Genomic DNA, 20,408 nt, shown 5'->3' on the forward strand with positions numbered 1-20,408 from the left:
TGTTTGGCAAGCACTCCGAGTATATCTCTGCCATGAAAAGCTCTCAGTGAAAACTCATCTGCCTTGCAGATGCCGTTCGGAGTCGGCATAAAACATGTAGGTCCCGTCCGGCCAATTTGTAGGGAAAATCAAGAGGAGCACGACGCAAATTGGAAGAGAAGCTCGGCCTAAAATCTCTTCGGAGGTTATCGCGCCTTACATTTATTTTTTTATTTTTATTTTTATTAGAGCAAATTTCATGAATTCTCGACATTTCTGCGCCTTCTGTTATGTTCGAATCACTGAAATTCTCTAAATATAAAATACTCTTAATGAACAGCACTACTATAGTAGGAGATCTTCCTAATTTAATATATTCGCGTACTTCACTTATGTATAGTGTGTTGAATTCAAACTGGATGACAATTCCTAAGCCTGCGCTATGTTTTTAGTCGCAGTTGCCTCGTTCGTCTAATTCTCCAAGGGTCACGAGTTTTCGCAAACAGCGTTCTCGATTAGTTGCTTATTTATTTCTCATTCTTCTGCTTCTAAAATTCACTGTTGCCTTCTATGGAAATTTGTGTACATGTCTGATCAATATACGCTCTTTATTGCTATGTACATGTATGCGTGGCTGTTTTATATTTCATCTGTTTGTTTGCTGTTGTTGTTGTCCAGAATTTATTATAATAATATATTTTATATGTAGCATTTATTATTGTAATAATTATTATTAGCGGCATAGTGACGTATCACTGCTATTACTCGCCGCAATATATATGCGGTGTAGTCACCTTGCGCAGTTGTGATTTTTGGAAAAGGAGAAGACATTTTAATGCATGTATATCATAAGAAAAACCAGCGACTACTTTATAGAAAACAACGAGTATTTGGCCAAAGTAATCCCAATCAATCCTGTTTGGTTTTTATGATAATCGTTTAAAGAAAATAATAATACGATTTTAAAATCGATTGATGGATGCATGGTGGAACGATACAAGGTGGCAGCATGGGACAGCTGATTATAAACTTTTTTATTTGATTTGATACATCAACTTCCGGCGCAGTACGATTTTGACATTTGTCCATCGAATTTACAAAAACAAAGTACATGGAATTTTTATTTATGTTTGTAGGTATGTCACCATGCTGCCACCTTGTTTCGTTCGGCCATGGATGGATGGAATGTCACACTATTTTGGCTGCCATTTCGAAAACGCTCTACCTCAAACAACTTTTGGAAAAACGCCATATATCTCACATTTCCAATCAATACAGTTTGATGTTAAATAAGGCATTTATGGAAACAAATCTGAGAACCTCTTCAACCTAATTCTGAGATATGGTGTTTTCGAATTGGAAACCGAATTATGTTGATATTCAACTCGACCGTTAAATCATTTAGGATCGTTAATTTCCAGAATACATTAATCTAATTTATTGAGAAAACATCGGCACATAGAGATCTTTCACCTTTTTCAATATTAAAGAAGTTATTACGATTTAATGATATTTCGTGAACTACATATACGGCATTATTATCAGATTTTCCCTACAGTTTATAAAATTTTAGTTTACCTCTCGATACACACAAAATTCCAAGAAAATCGCAGTAGTAGTTAAAATCTGCAAATAAAAGCAAACTTTATGTTAACAATGTAGATATAAACTAACTTCTTCTTTATTAATTTCTGTAGAAATTTCCAACTAGAAAAGCGTTATTAAGCTATTTTATTTTATATGCTTAACTCTAGTTAGGTAAATCAGATACAAAATTTAAACATTAAAATCACGGTTAGCTTCAGTTTTAACATCCACGTTATAAAAAATTGGTAACTATAAATGAATGATCCGATAGTTTACATTAGTAATCGATCCTGAGCCCTCATAATAAAAGTACCCAACAAAAAATTTGAGCCTTATATGGCTTACTTCTAGTGGCTAAAAGGCTTATGACATCAGGCCATAACTCTTTAAGGCATATTAATGGTGTATTCCTTATAATACTCCTTATTTCTCTGTACTTATGTCATCATACTTAAAGTTTATCTTAAATATAACCATTGTGAATGCATACAAGTGAAAAATCTTTCTATTCCTCCATTGCCATACCTACCTGTCAAATAATAGCTGACAGGGAGAATGGCTGTCGCAAATCGCCAGAAAATGGAAGATAGGTTAGTTTTTTGCTCGCGGTTATTAAATTAAACTGCCATGAATTGCCCATTCGTGTCTCAAATAAGCTTTTCCTTTAATCTAGTTAATGGATAAAATCTGAGTAGACAGTTAAGCAAACATTTTAAAATATGTAAATAATGCAATAAACCAGTCTCTACAAAAATGTTTTTAAAACACTATTGAGCAAATAATTTAAGTAATCGAACAGCGATTGAACAGGAGATCGAGGCTGTTTACTATTGTGAACGTTATGTATAAGCCTTATAGCCCATATAAAATAAGGCTTACAAAAGGAATTATTTTAAGCCATTAGGCAGAATATAAAGACCTAATTGTAAGGCTGATGAACCCAATAAAATGAGGCTTACATAAGGCCTTATTTTAAGATACTACTTGCTGCTCACATAAGGCGTTATAATAAGATGATACATTGAGTAGAATAATCTGATTATAAGGTTTATGAACGAAATAAAATAAGGCCTTATTATAAGATACTACTTGCTCTATTATGACATTTTTTATATACCCACTCAAAATCAAAATTCCAGAAAACTAAGAAAAAATGTGATTGATTTTGCGGCATAGCAACGCTTTCCTTAATCTATGCAGACAACTAATTTTCTGGAAAACTAAAATGTTTTTTTATGTGGTAATAGAAATAATTTTCTTATAAATGGGGAAAATTTTATAAAAAAATTTAACTGTGTAGCTGTAACAGCCGTGGATTTTCAGCCAAGGTTCACAATTCACTAAGCTAACTCGTACATGTATTCTTGATTAAAAAAAAATCGTTTCCTCAAATTAATTAAAAAAATAAGAAATTATTGCTCGTTAAATCGAAGCTTTCCTTTTCCTAAAAGTTTTTCCTCATTTTAGGTAAACTTTTTTTTAGTGTAAACGGGGTCACTCCTCGGCAGTAGTCCGGCGAGCCCAGAAGTTTACATCATTAGCCATGAAAATATTATCTTCAAAAATTCTTTTCGGCGTGAAACATTTAGCTCCTGCCAATGTGTGGGAAAGATAAAAAACCAGTATACTAAAAATATGAAAAAGAGCTGTTCAGACAGCGAGAAACATAGAATTTAAAGCTTTCATGGGTTCTTTGAAAGGACTAAAACTTGTTTAGGTACTTATTGGAGCTCCTTTTATCGGCGTTAAAATTTTTCAAATAATACTATTACGAAAATATACCGCCTACAGTTAGGTTTCAATTATCATATATCCTTTAAGTTTAGACAACATTTATTTTTTCTTTTTATATACCTTAGGGATAAGGCTTATTTGTAGCGTAAATAATACTAAACTAAGGCGTATGATGCAATACACATATTTAGCTTATTCTAAGGTTTATCAGTCAGGAGTGAAATCAGTATTCCTTATTGCTTACAACTGCTTATTTCAGTTTTTGCTGGGTACATGTACGAGGTATTCGACTACGAACAAAGTTCAGCAGCAAAGTACTAAGTGTTGTTGTGTTAATAGTGCTTAGCCCCATTCAATGGACACGATCACTCACAAATTCAAAGTCTTCTAACAGGAGTCCAAGGAAACTGGCAGTTCAAACAGGGATGGACCATAGGGAGATTGGTGTTAGAGGCGTACTATTAGACGCAAAGTACTAGTAGCTACTCGTAACAGAGCAACACCACTCTCTCAAGACCCTAGCAACCAATGAAAATAACACAATGATTTCATAACAACTATGTTGAGTGTAATTGTAATATATCTACTTAGTTTAAAATTTCTTACTTACATTTTTTTGGAGATATATATAACGTACAATTACAATGCTTTAACTCCAAAACTATCCTTAGATCGGACATGCACGATGAGAAACTGTAAACAATTTTAACATGTAAATTTTTTCAACAATAATTTATGTATAACACATTTAGGCAAGTCACAATGGTGTCGTATTTCTTGTAAAGTTTTTAGTTTTAAATTTTTTCCATAGTTTATAATACCAAATTTGATTAAAAGAAACCTTGTGAATCGCATAATTATTAACCTGTATTTATAGGGAGATCCATAAACCATTTCATGTGGAAACTTGCATTTTCTTTTCTTAAAGCTTTCAGTTTTTACATCTGCACTATTTTGCATTTCTTCTATATCATAGAGATATCTTATGTTGTCTTGTCCCAGGCTGTGCGAAAGCATGCCGAAATATGGTATGTCCTCATTACTATGTACATACATCTGCAATAAGGTAAACAAGGCTTGATGACTTTCTGCAGGCATTAATTAATGTGTGTGGATGCTGGAGAAAGTTAAAAATGAAAAATTTCAACACTTCATTTTGTTCATGGTTTGGAAGATTTCAAGAGAAGAGAGCTTGCAAGTTATGACTCCGGATGTTGCCAGAAGGCTGAATTTTGTGTTGTTTGGAAAAAAGAGGGTTGGTCGTTCTTCTTTCTAAAATACCAATAAAGTGGACTATAAAAATCATTTTAGTAAGTATATTTTAGGAGTCCCATATTATTTAAAACTAAATAAATGAAGATAAAAAACCCAAATTTTTGCATGACTTCTAACAAATTGTAATAACGGATTGACAACGCATGGAAAAACGCAGCTTTCTGAATTCTTTTGGTGTTTCCTTGGCGTCCTCGTTGCGTTGCCTGTTAGAGATATACGCCGCCGATAAACGCAGCCGCCGCGGCTAATTTGCGAAGTTTTTCGCACGCCACCGTCGAGTGTCAAAATATCGGCGCGGCGGCGGCGGCGGCGTTCGTCGCGTTACTATATTTTCTACTCTTTTAAGACTGTCTAGGCCATTTTTTTCATCTGAGAAAACATACGCTTTCAAGGCCAGCTTAACACGGATTTCGCATCACCGAATTCACCAAGTTATTAAAACAAAACACTTAAAAAAAATTAATTAAATTAAATTTAAATGCTCACTTCGCATAATTCTTTCAAAATTTAAATTATTATTAGAATAAAATGTCCCAAAATGTCGAACATATTTTCAAATTGTCCTCAAGCTGTTAAAAAAGCAAGTTACCCGAAAAAGGTGCCAAATTTTATATCCCGATTGGCTGAAATAATAAGCGAAATCAGTGATGCAAAAATCCTTTAGAAGGCTCCAGTGATCTAAATTATCCTTTGAAATTATTCTCAGCTCACACTTAAGTTGCATATACTATCTTCAACACGTATGAGAAGGGTTTGAAAAATCACTTTATTTGCTTAACTATAAAACAGCGTCTGAAATCTTAATTTTGATTTTCACACTTCATCATTCAATACCCAAGTCTTCCGGTTTGACATTTCCTAAAGTTGGCGGCCCTATCCCCAACTAGTCCCTTGGAATGAATGACATTGGATATAGCCTATCAGCCATGTTTAAATATGACCAACACGTGACGGCTGCTGTTACAAATGTGAACACGTAGGCATATTTTTTAACCAGGTTGGCTTTGTCCTTCGCAAGAACACTCAAAGTGGTGAAGCAAAAGCTTTCTCAAGACAGTCGAACAAATTACCGTGTGTTCTACTACCTAAAGTAGGGGATAGTCGAACTTGTCTGAAAACTGAAGGCGGTAATCCATAATGAGCTATTATATCATAAGGCCGGAAACGAAGACTATTGAGGTCAATGTACCGAACACAAACGTCTGCAATTTTGGTCCACATTTTAAAACTTTTATCCACGGTCCTTGTAAAGTTTAATTATGTAGGTGAGCCAAGGATTATACGATTTTCACCCATGTGTTACGCAATGATATCCACTTAAACTGCTTATGATTTCGAAGGCGGCATACTTGACCGAATAGTTACTCCCTAACGTTCCAAGGTATTTTTTTGGTGTAGCTGGGAAGCATAGCGCGACAAAAACATCCGTTAGAAAGTCTTCGGAGCTACACCTAGAGCTTCTAGGAAAGTGACGTCGACGAAGGTATGAGTTCGAAGTCGCAGTCCTATAGCTTCTGTGCTGACATATGGCATAAGAGCCAGGATGCATGGTAGCGACTGGTGGTCGGGATTGCTACTGTTCGCACGTCGGGAATTGTAGCTCCTAGAAAAAACTAAAGACGCCCTTTGGCACGATCAACAATAAGCCAGCATTGATGCTAATCGTTAAAACTGTGCCACGAGAGTCATGACTATTAGTAAATAATTGATAGCAACCCCCTTTGTGCGCATAAGCATGTAGCTGCAAATTATTTGAAGAAACCGTGCCGATGACGGGTATTAGAGTTAGCCCAGAACATCTGTTTCGGTGAAACTACGCTACAAAAGTTTGACGATTTTATGAACGATCCGCGTGAATTTGAGGCAAAACCGCAGATCTTTCCGAAATTGCCGAAACATCGATGTCCTTAAACACATATAAACAAAACCTTTCCAAATATTATTTTTTTAAATTTCGCTTTACAAGCCTCTCAGATACTCATCCGCAGGTTAATGACATTGTTCCAGATCGTCAAACATACCACTGACGTCAGCAGTATGTTTCCATTTTCATTAGTTGTGGAAAATGTGATACTCTGAAGTCCAGCCATTCAATTCAGAGGTTTACGCCGATCACTTTGTAGGCGCCGGTATATAATAGAGTCTACGTCGCCGCCGCCGATCAACTAACCGGCGTAAACCTCTATTGCCTGTAGCATTATGTATGAAACAAGTGTGATAACTTAAGCAAAAAAGTCAAAACAACAAATAGACAAGATCACCTTTTTTTTTAAAGATAGTTGACGGATAAAATATCACATTTGTTTTACACACTATGGCCTGTAGATTAAAAACATTGCCATAAAAACGTATATGTTCAAAGTCAGCTGATGAGGCAACCAAAATTACGCAAAAATCCAATATTGTCGGGCCATAAAAGACCAATAAAAATTAAAAAAAAAAAAAAAAAAAACAATTAATGTTAATCAAAAAAGGGCAAGTATGAAAGTATGTATAATCAGGGTATTCGTGAATACTCTTATAGCGTTATCTTTTCTGGCAAAAGTGTTACGCTTTTTGTACTCCGCGCAAGGGTTGTAAATATATTTTGTTCTATTCTAAAAAGCAAGTAACGCCTTTACGGGGTATTTCGTTCTTTTGTGAAAATTGTTGCCTGCTCGCAACGCAAAAGCGTAGCACTTTTACCGATGAGTTTTCACTGAGAGCTTTTCATGGCAGAAATACACTCGGAGCGCTTGCCAGGGGCAACCCGACTTAGAAAATTTTTCTTCTAATTGAAAAACCTTATTTCTATAATTTTGATGTTGCTTTGCCCGGGGTGCGAACCCAGGGCATACGGTGTGGTAGGCGGAGCACGCTACCATCACACCACGGTGGCCGCCAATACTATGAAACTACAAATATTTGGTCTGAGCTCATGAAATCGTAAATACACAAAATATACGTACGAAATAACTATAAATGTACATACATACCTCATATTTCCAAAACAACGCTGCCCTTAGAAAAATTTTGATAGACTTTCTCGGGGCGAGAGAACTAAACCTTAGTGGAAGTGCATCTATATTGGGACTACATAGAAAAATAAAATTATTTTTCAATGACTAAAGGCTCATTCCATTTCAAGACACCCGGTCGGCGCAGGATATATTTTTGATTTCGATGAAATTTTAATATGTTGTTCTTTGGTCAAAATAATGAAACACGTGTTTTTTTTTTTTTTGCCTAAAAAAATTTTTTTTCGGATTTATCGGCAATTGAATTCCATAAAATGCAATCGGTATTTTATTTACCTATTTTTTCAACTGTCAATAACTTTGTCAAAAAATAACCGATTCTCATGCTTTTTCTTCGAAATGTTCGCTATTGCTTTTAATTTTATATAAATTTATAAACAATTGCATATAGTTAAAAAAAAAATATTTTTTTATTATTTAGTAAAAATTGATGATTTTTTTTTCAAAAATTAATATTTAAAGAAAATTTTTATTGTTTTTTGTTTAAACTTTTTCTATATCGAGTGACCAGTTTATATTTCAACTTGGGTAAATATCCATTGGCCAACGCTCGTTGTTTTCGAAATATGAATTTTTGAATATTAATCTTTTTGTTCGCCATATATTGATGGGTTACATATCAGCATACAAGGCGATCAATGCCAAATGCTTAAAATTAAATAAAATATCACATTTATTATTGAAAACATTCATTTCTTATCATTTTTCAGAATTACAGTGATTTTGTAACAGGAGATGGCAAAGGCTCTTGTGATAATATTGGAGGTTTAGTGAAATATTTTGCCATATTCTGAAAAATAACAACAAATGAATGTTTTCAATAATAAATGTGATATTTTAATTAATTTTAAGCATTTGGCATTGATCGCCTTGTATGCTGATATATAACGCATCAATAAATGGGGAAAAAAACGTTTAATATTCAAAAATTCATATCTCGAAATCAACAAGTTTGAGCTAATAGGAATTTAGCCAAGTTGAAATATGAACTATTCACTAATATAGAAAAAGTTTAAACAACAACAAAATAACAGTTTTTGAGAAATTCATTTTTGAAAAAAGTCATAAATTTTTACTAAATACTAAACAAAAATTGTTTTTAAACTATATGCTATTGTATATAAAGTTATATAAAATTAAATATAATAACGAACATTTCAAAGAAAAAATCATGAGAATCGGTTGATTTTTGACAAAGTTATTGACAGTTGCAAAAATAGGTAAATAAAATATCGATTGCATTTGATGGAATTCAATTGCCGATAAATCCGAAAAAAAAGTTTTTGAGGCAAAAAAAAAACACGTTTTTCATTATTTTGACCAAAGAACAACAACATATTAAAATTTCATCGAAATCAAAAATCATGTCCTGCGCGGACCGGGTGTCTTGAAATGGAATGAGCCTAAAGATTTGTTTAAACTTAAAAATGCTGATACGCTTAAAGAAAATAAAAAAAAAAAACACTATACACATCTAAGAGCTAAATCGGTTTTAAATAATAAATATGCCATTTTTTTAATTTTTTATGTATTTCAAAAGTACCCTTAGTAGGGCTTCGAATAATTCGATTATTAGATTTTTGAACGTATATTAATTATATTAATCTAACATCACTATTCGAATAGTTGATTTATTTAGATTGTTCGAAAAATCGCAACTCAACGATTACTCGATTTTCGAAATCGAACTTGGATTTTGTATGAAGTGTTCATAAAAAAAAATTACGTATAAGCCATACATGTACTACCACATATTTATGCTTTATTGAATCTTTGTTAATTTGATCGATTAGTAGATATTGAAATTCTGTCAAGCGATCGCTCTCGTCGTTCGTTGAATTAACGTTAGTTCTTTGTCTGGGCTGGTAGACTGCTCCTCTACCGAGGGCACTGACTGCATACTATCATCCTTATCCGCGTCCGAATCATTACTGATAGCGATTTCTTCTTCCCGGGCTAGTGACGACATCGCTTTTTACTTCTCATCCTTACTTACTTTAGAAGTTTTCGAGTTCATCTTGGCCGTACGACCACCTGCCCAATAAGGCGGGCTCAGCGGTCTAATGCTAAAAGTGGGAATAAAAACCGTCCGCTACAACAGCGCCCCATGCTGTGGTAAGGTCATCATTACTTCCCGAAGCGGTCCAGTATGGGGAATGCTCCATTCCGAAAGTACTCCCTGGCTGCAATTCATCCAATAGGGGCCGTGCCTAGCATCCTTGATTAGGGGTTGGAGAGATGTCAATTTTACCTTGTTTAATATTTTAAATACCGATAAATATTTCAATGAGTTTTAAGAGAAGAGTATTAATTTTTGTCAACTCATAATTGGTGAAATAGAAATAAATTTATGAGTTTTGTTGAAGTCATTAAAGAAAGTAACAACTTTATTTATCACACATTCAATGAATATAAACAAAACTTTTTATTAAATCGCAATCATCAACATTTATTTCTAGATAAATTCAAAAAAATATCGTCATTTCGACTTCTGAGTGGAATTTCATGCTATCTCAGCCACCATTTCGAAAACGCGCTACCTCTGCATAAATTTAAAATGTTTTGACGTGAGCTAGGGCATTTATACAAAAAATTCTGTACTGGGGCTTTCAGCCGAGATAGGGCGATGTTCCACTCAGCAGTCAGATATGTAATACTACGTTATTGCTACAAAAATATGTGCGCAATGAGTTTTTAATTCACGAAGTATTTTGATGGAAGCAGTTTAAGTTTTACAATAAAAAATTATAATTTAGGTAAATTTCCTCATGGAAAAGAAAAACGAAAACATTTTTTTCCTCCGTACTATGTATTTAAAGTATTGCTGAATTTTATGACAGCATTCCATTTATAACAACACCTGTGAACATCCCGTTTCTTTTTATACTCAGTTGAGCAGAGCTCACAGAGTATATTAAGTTTGATTGGATAACGGTTGGTTGTACATATATAAAGGAATCGAGATAGATATAGACTTCCATATATCAAAATAATCAGGATCGAAAAAAAATTTGATTGAGCCATGTCCGTCCGTCCGTCCGTCCGTCCGTCCGTCCGTTAACACGATAACTTGAGTAAATTTTGAGTTATCTTGATGAAATTTGGTATGTAGGTTCCTGAGCACTCATCTCAGATCGCTATTTAAAATGAACGATATCGGACTATAACCACGCCCACTTTTTCGATATCGAAAATTTCGAAAAACCGAAAAAGTGCGATAACTCATTACAAAAGACAGATAAAGCGACGAAACTTGGTAGATAGGTTGACGTTATGACGCAGAATAGAAAATTAGTAAGATTTTGGACAATGGGCGTGGCCCCGCCCACTTTTACAAGAAGGTAATTTAAAAGTTTTGCAAGCTGTAATTTGGCAGTCGTTGAAGATATCATGATGAAATTTGGCAGGAACGTTACTACTATAACTCTATATGTGCTAAATAAAAATTAGCAAAATTGGATTAAGAACACGCCCACTTTTTAAAAAAAAATTTTTTAAATTCAAATTTTAACAAAAAATTTAATATCTTTACTGTATATAAGTAAATTAAGTCAAAATTCAACTCAAGTAATGATATGATGCAACAAAATACAAAAATAAAAGAAAATTTCAAAATGGGCGTGGCTCCGCCCATTTTCATTTAGTTTGTCTAGAATACTTTTATTGCCATAAGTCGAACAAAAATTTACCAATCCTTCTCAAATTTGGTAGGAGCATAGATTCTATGACGGTAACTGTTCTCTGTGAAAATGGGCGAAATCGATGGAAGCCACGCCCAGTTTTTATACACAGTCCACCGTCTGTCCTTCCGCTCGGCCATTAACACAATAACTTGAGCAAAATCCGATATATCTTTACTAAACTTAGCCCACGTACTTACCTGAGCTCACTTTTTCTTGGTATAAAAAATGGGCGAAATCTGACCATAACCACGCCCACTTTATCGATATCGAAAATTACGAAAAATGAAAAAAATGCCATAATTCTATACCAAATACGAAAAAAGGGATGAAACATGGTAACTGGATTGGTTTGTTGACGCAAAATATAACTTTGGAAAAATCTTTGTAAAATGGGTGTGACACCTACCATATTAAGTAGAAGAAAATGAAAAAGTTCTACAAGGCGAAATCAACAGCCCTTGGAATCTTGGCAGGAATACTGTTAGTGGTATTGCATATATAAATAAATTAGCAGTACCCGACAGATGATTTTCTGGATCACCTGGTCCACATTTTGGTGGATATCACGAGAACGCCTTCACATATACATCTAAGGGCCACTCGCTTTTAAAACCCTCATTAATACCTTTAATTTGATATCCATATCGTACAAAAACATACCAGAGTCACCCCTGTCCCACCCTAATGGCGATATCTCGAAAAGGCGTCCACCTATAGAACTAATGCCCCCTCTCTCTTAAAATGCTCAGTAACACCTTTCGTTTGATACCCATATCGTACAAACATTCTAGAGTAACCCCTGGCCCACCCTAATGGCGATATCTCGAAAAGGCGTCCACCTATAGACCTAGTGTCCACTCCCTCTTAAAATGCTCAGTAACACCTTTCGTTTGATACCCATATCGTACAAACATTCTAGAGTCACCCCTGGCCCACCCTAATGGCAATATCTCGAAAAGGCGTCCACCTATAGACCTAATGCCCACTCCCTCTTAAAATGCTCAGTAACAGCTTTCGTTTGATACCCATATCGTACAAACATTCTAGAGTCACACCTGGCCCACCCTAATGGCGATATTTCGAAAAGGCGTCCACCTATAGAACTAAGGATTACTCCCTTTTAAAATACTCATTACCACCTTTCATTTGATACCCATATCGTACAAACACATTCTAGAGTCACCCTGGCCCACCCTAATGGCGATATCTCGAAAAGGCGTCCACCTATAGACCTAATGTCCACTCCCTCTTAAAATGCTCAGTAACACCTTTCGTTTGATACCCATATCGTACAAACATTCTAGAGTCACCCCTGGCCCACCCTAATGGCGATATCTCGAAAAGGCGTCCACCTATAGACCTAATGTACACTCCCTCTTAAAATGCTCAGTAACACCTTTCGTTTGATACCCATATCATACAAACATTCTAGAGTCACCCCTGTCCCACCCTAATGGCGATATCTCGAAAAGGCGTCCACCTATAGACCTAATGCCCACTCCCTCTTAAAATGCTCAGTAACACCTTTCGTTTGATACCCATATCGTACAAACATTCTAGAGTCACACCTGGCCCACCCTAATGGCGATATCTCGAAAAGGCGTCCACCTATAGAACTAAGGATTACTCCCTTTTAAAATACTCATTACCACCTTTCATTTGATACCCATATCGTACAAACACATTCTAGAGTCACCCTGGCCCACCCTAATGGCGATATCTCGAAAAGGCGTCCACCTATAGACCTAATGCCCACTCCCTCTTAAAATGCTCAGTAACACCTTTCGTTTGATACCCATACCGTACAAACATTCTAGAGTCACCCTTGGTCCAGCTTTATGGCGATATCTCGAAAAGGCGTCCACCTATAGAACTAAGGATTACTCCCTTTTAAAATACTCATTACCACCTTTCATTTGATACCCATATCGTACAAACACATTCTAGAGTCACCCTGGCCCACCCTAATGGCGATATCTCGAAAAGGCATCCACCTATAGACCTAATGCCCACTCCCTCTTAAAATGCTCAGTAACACCTTTCGTTTGATACCCATATCGTACAAACATTCTAGAGTCACCCTTGGTCCACCTTTATGGCGATATCTCGAAAAGGCGTCCACCTATAGAACTAAGGATTACTCCCTTTTAAAATACTCCTTACCACCTTTCATTTGATACCCATATCGTACAAACACATTCTAGAGTCACCCCTGGCCCACCCTAATGGCGATATCTCGAAAAGGCGTCCACCTATAGACCTAATGCCCACTCCCTCTTAAAATGCTCAGTAACACCTTTCGTTTGATACTCATATCGTACAAACATTCTAGAGTCACCCCTGGCCCACCCTAATGGCGATATCTCGAAAGGGCGTCCACCTATAGACCTAATGCCCACTCCCTCTTAAAATGCTCAGTAACACCTTTCGTTTGATGCACATATCGTACAAACACATTCTAGAGTCACCCCTGGCCCACCCTAATGACGATATCTCGAAAAGGCGTCCACCTATAGACCTCATGCCCACTCCCTCTTAAAATGCTCAGTAACACCTTTCGTTTGATACCCATACCGTACAAACATTCTAGAGTCACCCCTGGCCCACTCTAATGGCGATATCTCGAAAAGGCGTCCACCTATAGACTTAATGCCCACTCCCTCTTAAAATGCTCAGTAACACCTTTCATTTGATTCCCATATCGTACAAACACATTCTAGAGACACCCCTGGTCCACCTTTATGACGATATCTCGAAACGGCGTCCACTTATGGAACTAAGGATCACTCCTTTTCAAAATACTCATTAACAGCTTTCATTTGATACCCATATCGTACAAACACATTATAGAATCACCCCTGGTCCACCTTAATGGGGACATCTCGAAAAGGCGTCCACCGATAGACCTAAGGCCCACTCCCTCTTAAAATGCTCAGTAACACCTTTCATTTGATACCCATATCGTACAAACAAATTCTAGAGTCAGCCCTGGTCTACCTTTATGGCGATATCCCTAAATGGCGTTCATCCATAGAACTATGGCCTATTCTCTCTTAAAATACTCTTTAATACCTTTCATTTGATACACATGTTATACAACCACATTCCAGGGTTACCCCAGATTGATTTTCCTTATTTTGTCTCCATAGCTCTCAACTGAGTATGTTATGTTCGGTTACACCCGAACTTAGCCTTCCTTACTTGTTCTATATATAATCGAGCAGGACTTCCATAAGATAAATCTGTAAAAAACTTAGCCGAAAGACGGAAAAGAGATCCTGCCACAGCACAAAGAGCTCCGCCCACAACGCCCGGTGCTCCAGGATCTATGTTAATTGTTGAACTATGTCCAAAAATCGTTGTTATTACTACACATCCATTTTCGTCTTCGATATAACGTTTATAAGAGCTCCATGCGCCTATAGTGTCATCAGTAGAACAGAAAGTATCAACAAATCCACTTCGCGGAAATCCAGTCTTTGGTGGAACCCATCCACTAACTTGCATTGGCATGCCCTGTCGTAATTTAGTTTTGCAAAGTTCTATTGTTCCTACTGCAGAATCTTGGTTGAAGGGGGTGTTCACTTTAATTATAGCTATATCGATATCGTTCCTTCCCGTGATTTTTCATTGAGAACTGGCCCATTTTTAAATGCAGAGACACCAGCTTTAACTGTGATCTTTTCCTCTGTTTTTCCTCTCACGCAATCTAAAGCTGTAACCACGTTTTCCAAAGTGACCAATGATCCAATGCAAATATATTTCTCGTCTTCATATATTGCCACCACATATGATTTATCGTCTGTATTCATAGAACTACTAGAACGGCCACCTCCAGCGCGAAATTCAGCATTCGTGTATGTGAAAGGGAAGCTAATCGCGACCAAGAGGAGCCCGTAATAATTTCTTAAACTCATTTTAAATTATTACTTTTTGAGACGCTTGTCAAATATTGAGTAAATCAAGATAAGTTTTGTAGGCGCTATTTATACATTAGTGGATTGTGTGAATAACAAATAAGTACAAACTTCTAGATTCAGGAAATGGGCACAAAGCAAATATTTGGCTGTTTTCAAAAGAAAATTTCCATGTGATTTGTTTAGATATTTGCACAGTTTAATTGTGCTATTGAATTGAGAAGGGCTATGTGATATAATGTTTGTATTTTAAATGAATAAACACAGAAAAGTAAAAGAGATACACTAATTAGTTTTATCTGTTTGTATTTTTATTGAATAAACACAGAAAATTATTATTGCTTTATTGAGTGCCTAATGGAGTTAAGAACCTATTTATTTATTTATTTTATTTAATTCATTCAGTATAAAAGTACATGCTTTCTTACAGACTAGTTAAAAATAGAAAACAATTCAAGCTTAAACTTATATAAGCTGTTATTAAAATTAAGAACATTACTGAATCGATTTGCTAGATGTATAGTCCTAGTTATAGGTTCATTCATAGCATAATTCGTTTTATAAGTTATTTCGATGAATAATCTATTATGCCGAAGCTCACGCAGTGGAATATATGGAATGAACAAATTAGATAAATCGGAGCAATTTATGCTCAAGTTTATTACATTATAAGCAAGCATTAGTGAGATAAAAGTTCATCTGTCGTGCAAAGCCTGAAGACCAAGCAATTTGCGCCTGCTGGTATACGATGGGAGACCGTCTGGCCAGTGAAGCATCCGTAAAGCAATTTTCGTAAAAACTTTTTGAACTCTCTCAATTTTGTAGGAGTTAGATTCATAAAAAGGATTCAATATTATTGAACAATATTCAAGGCGACTTTTGACCAAGGAGATATAAAGTGCCTTCAACGTCATAGGGTTCTTAAAGTCACATCTAGGCGACTTTGTGGGCGTTATTTAGACATTAGTGGATTGTGTAAATAAAAAATAAGTAGACACTTCTAGATTTCAGGAAATGGGCACAAAGAAAACATTTCGCTGTTTTGAAAACAACATTTCGTTGTATTAATTTAGATATTTGCACAGTTTAATTGTGCTATTGTTTGTATTTTTAATGAATAAACACAAAAAATTATTATTGCTTTATTGAGTGCCTAATGGAGTTAAGAATCTAGACGATTTTGTGGGCGTTATTTAGACATTAGTGGATTGTGTAAATAAAAAATAAGTAGAAACTTCTAGATTTCAGGAAATGGGCACAAAGAAAACATTTGGCTGTTTTTAATTAAAATTTTTTTTTTATTTTATTTATTTATTTTTCGAAAAGTCAAAAACAACAATGGGTCTTACTGACTAAATTGAATAACTAAGCCTAGCTACAAAACAGAGTTAAGTAAATTAAGAAAAATTGACTTTGGATAAGAAAAATCAAGCATAATAGAATTCGAGATCTCATTAAGTTCACGTAGAGAGCGCGACAATGGAGCATTTATCGCATAGTTAGTAGACTTATGTTTAATGTAAAAGTGGTTATGAGAACGAAGAGACCTCGTTGGAATAAGAAAATGAATCGCGTGCAGTAAAGAGGAGCAATCAATATCTCCATTAACAACTCCGAAAATGAAAGACAAGGAAAGGGTTGACCTTCTGAGCTCTAATGGTTTCAAATTAATTAGCAGCAAGCGGGAATTATAAGAAGGGACTGGGTCTGAGAAATGTAGGGACCTTAGGCAAAATTTTAGGAATATCTTTTGTACTCGCTCAATCCTGTCGATTGCAAACTTGTGATAAGGTCTCCAAATAAATGCAGCATATTCCAGTTTGGAACGAACAAACGATGAGTATAGCAATTTCAAGGTATAGAATCTGAGAAGTTGGTGCTATTATGCCTCACGAAACCTAAGGAAGCATACGCGCTTGAAATTACATAGTTAATATGGTTATTGAAAGAGGGCGAGGAGTCAAAGATGACCCCTAAATCTTTAATTTCATCAAGGAAGTGAAGGGGAGTACCCGAGATCGTATATATCGTTGGTAAGACATTGCGAATTTTGGAAAATGTGACATGAAAGCACTTTTTGAGATTGAGAGATAGACACGAATTATGGCACCAAATTGCTAATCTATCTAAGTCTTCTTGCAGACGCTGAGCGTCATCACTATTTTTAATACTGGAGAAAACTTTTAAGTCATCAGCGTAAAGTAAGAACTCCGATGACACAAAACAATTTCCTATATCATTGAAAATGAAAAGAAGAGGACCTAAGATGCTCCCTTGGGGTACCCCAGAGGTGGCAGTAAAAGAGTTGGAAGATACACAAGATTGAACACAACATTTCGTTGTGATTACTTTCGATATTTGCACAGTTTAATTGTGCTATTGAATTGAGAAAGGCTATGTGATATGTGTACAATGTTTATATTTTTAACGAATAAACACAGACAATTATTATTGCTTTATTGAATGCCTAATGGATTTAAGAATCTAGACAATTTTGTGGGCGTTATTTAAACATTAGTGGATTGTGTAAATAAAAAATAAGTACAAACTTCGAGATTTCAGGAAATGGGCACAAAGAAAACATTTGGCTGCTTTGAAAACAACATTTCGTTGTGATTAATTTAGATATTTGCACAGTTTAATTGGGCTACTGAATTGAGAAAGGCTATGTTATATGTGTACAATGTTTGTATTTTTAATGAATAAGCACAGAAAATTATTATTGCTTTATTGAATGCCTAATGGATTTAAGAATCTAGACGATTTTGTGGACATTATTTAGACATTAGTGGATTGTGTAAATAAAAAATAAGTAGAAACTTCTAGATTTCAGGAAATGGGCACAAAGAAAACATTTGGCTGTTTTGAACACAACATTTCGTTGTGATTAGTTTCGATATTTGCACAGTTTATTTGTGCTATTGAATTGAGAAAGGCTATGTGATATGTGTACAATGTTTATATTTTTAATGAATAAGCACAGAAAATTATTATTGCTTTGTTGAGTGCCTAATGGAGTTAAGAATCTAGACGATTTTGTGAGCGTTATTTAAACATTAGTGGATTGCGTAAATAAAAAATAAGTACAAACTTCTAGATTTCAGGAAATGGGCACAAAGAAAACATTTGGCTGTTTTGAACACAACATTTCGTTGTGATTAGTTTCGATATTTGCACAGTTTAATTGTGCTATTGAATTGAGAAAGGCTATGTGATATGTGTACAATGTTTATATTTTTAATGAATAAACACAGACAATTATTATTGCTTTATTGAGTGCCTAATGGATTTAAGAATCTAGACGATTTTGGGGACATTATTTAGACATTATTGGATTGTGTAAATAAAAAATAAGTATAAACTTCTGGATTTCAGGAAATGGGCACAAAGAAAAGATTTGGCTGTTTTGAACACAACATTTCGTTGTGATTAGTTTCGATATTTGCACAGTTTAATTGTGCTATTGAATTGAGAAAGGCTATGTGATATGTGTACAATGTTTATATTTTTAATGAATAAACACAGACAATTATTATTGCTTTATTGAATGCCTAATGGATTTAAGAATCTAGACGATTTTGTGGACATTATTTAGACATTAGTGGATTGTGTAAATAAAAAATAAGTAGAAACTTCTAGATTTCAGGAAATGGGCACAAAGAAAACATTTGGCTGTTTTGAACACAACATTTCATTGTGATTAGTTTCGATATTTGCACAGTTTAATTGTGCTATTGAATTGAGAAAGGCTATGTGATATGTGTACAATGTTTATATTTTTCATGAATAAACACAGAAAATTATTATTGCTTTGTTGAGTGCCTAATGGAGTTAAGAATCTAGACGATTTTGTGGGCGTTATTTAAACATTAGTGGATTGTGTAAATAAAAATAAGTACAAACTTCTAGATTTCAGGAAATGGGCACAAAGAAAACATTTGGCTGTTTTGAAAACAACATTTCGTTATGATTAATTTAGATATTTGCACAGTTTAATTGTGCTATTGAATTGAGAAAGGCTATGTGATATGTGTACAATGTTTGTATTTTTAATGAATAAACACAGAAAATTATTATTGCTTTATTGAGTGCTTAATGGAGTTAAGAATCTAGACGATTTTGTGGGCGCTATTTATACATTAGTGGATTGTGTAAATAACAAATAAGTATAAACTTCTAGATCTCAGGAAATGGGCACAAAGAAAACATTTGTCTGTTTTGAAAACAACATTTCGTTGTGATTAATTTAGATATTTGCACAGTTTAATTGTGCTATTGAATTGAGAAAGGCTATATGATATGTGCACAATGTTTATATTTTTAATGAATAAACACAGAAAATTATTATTGCTTTATTGAGTGCCTAATGGAGTTAAGAATCTAGACGATTTTGTGGGCGTTATTTAAACATTAGTGGATTGTGTAAATAAAAAATAAGTACAAACTTCTAGATTTCAGGAAATGGGCACAAAGAAAACATTTGGCTGTTTTGAAAACAACATTTCGTTGTGATTAATTTAGATATTTGCACAGTTTAATTGTGCTATTGAATTGAGAAAGGCTATGTGATATGTGTACAATGTTTATATTTTTAATTTATAAACACAGAAAATTATTATTGCTTTATTGAGTGCCTAATGGAGTTAAGAATCTAGACGATATTGTGGGCGTTATTTAAACATTAGTGGATTGTGTGAATAAAAAATAAGTACAAACTTCTAGATTTCAGGAAATGGGCACAAAGAAAACATTTGGCTGTTTTGAAAACAACATTTCGTTGTGATTAATTTAGATATTTGCACAGTTTAATTGTGCTATTGAATTGAGAAAGGATATGTGATATGTGTACAATGTTTGTATTTTTAATGAATAAACACAGAAAATTATTATTGCTTTATTGAGTGCCTAATGGAGTTAAGAATCTAGACGATTTTGTGGGCGCTATTTATACATTAGTGGTTTGTGTAAATAACAAATAAGTAGAAACTTCTAGATTTCAGGAAATGGGCACAAAGAAAACATTTGGCTGTTTTGAAAACAACATTTCGTTGTGATTAATTTAGATATTTGCACAGTTTAATTGTGCTATTGAATTGAGAAAGGCTATATGATATGTGCACAATGTTTATATTTTTAATGAATAAACACAGAAAATTATTATTGCTTTATTGAGTGCCTAATGGAGTTAAGAATCTAGACGATTTTGTGGGCGTTAT

General features: G+C 34.7%; 1 protein-coding gene across 1 annotated transcript in view; it reads right to left on the reverse strand.

The window, feature by feature from the left end:
- ppk29 (pickpocket 29) overlaps positions 1-20,408 on the reverse strand; it is a 57,125-nt gene that overhangs the window by 27,017 nt on the left and 9,700 nt on the right. The window contains exons 3-6 of the mRNA XM_067770774.1: positions 7,551-7,647; positions 4,166-4,356; positions 3,911-3,993; positions 1,558-1,605 (exon numbers count right to left, since the gene is read on the reverse strand). Coding sequence (XP_067626875.1) covers positions 1,558-1,605; positions 3,911-3,993; positions 4,166-4,356; positions 7,551-7,647 — 419 coding nt within the window. The remainder of the gene's footprint in view (positions 1-1,557; positions 1,606-3,910; positions 3,994-4,165; positions 4,357-7,550; positions 7,648-20,408) is intronic.

This window comes from Eurosta solidaginis, chromosome 3, assembly GCF_040869045.1.
Source record: "Eurosta solidaginis isolate ZX-2024a chromosome 3, ASM4086904v1, whole genome shotgun sequence".
Classification (NCBI taxonomy): domain Eukaryota; kingdom Metazoa; phylum Arthropoda; class Insecta; order Diptera; family Tephritidae; genus Eurosta; species Eurosta solidaginis.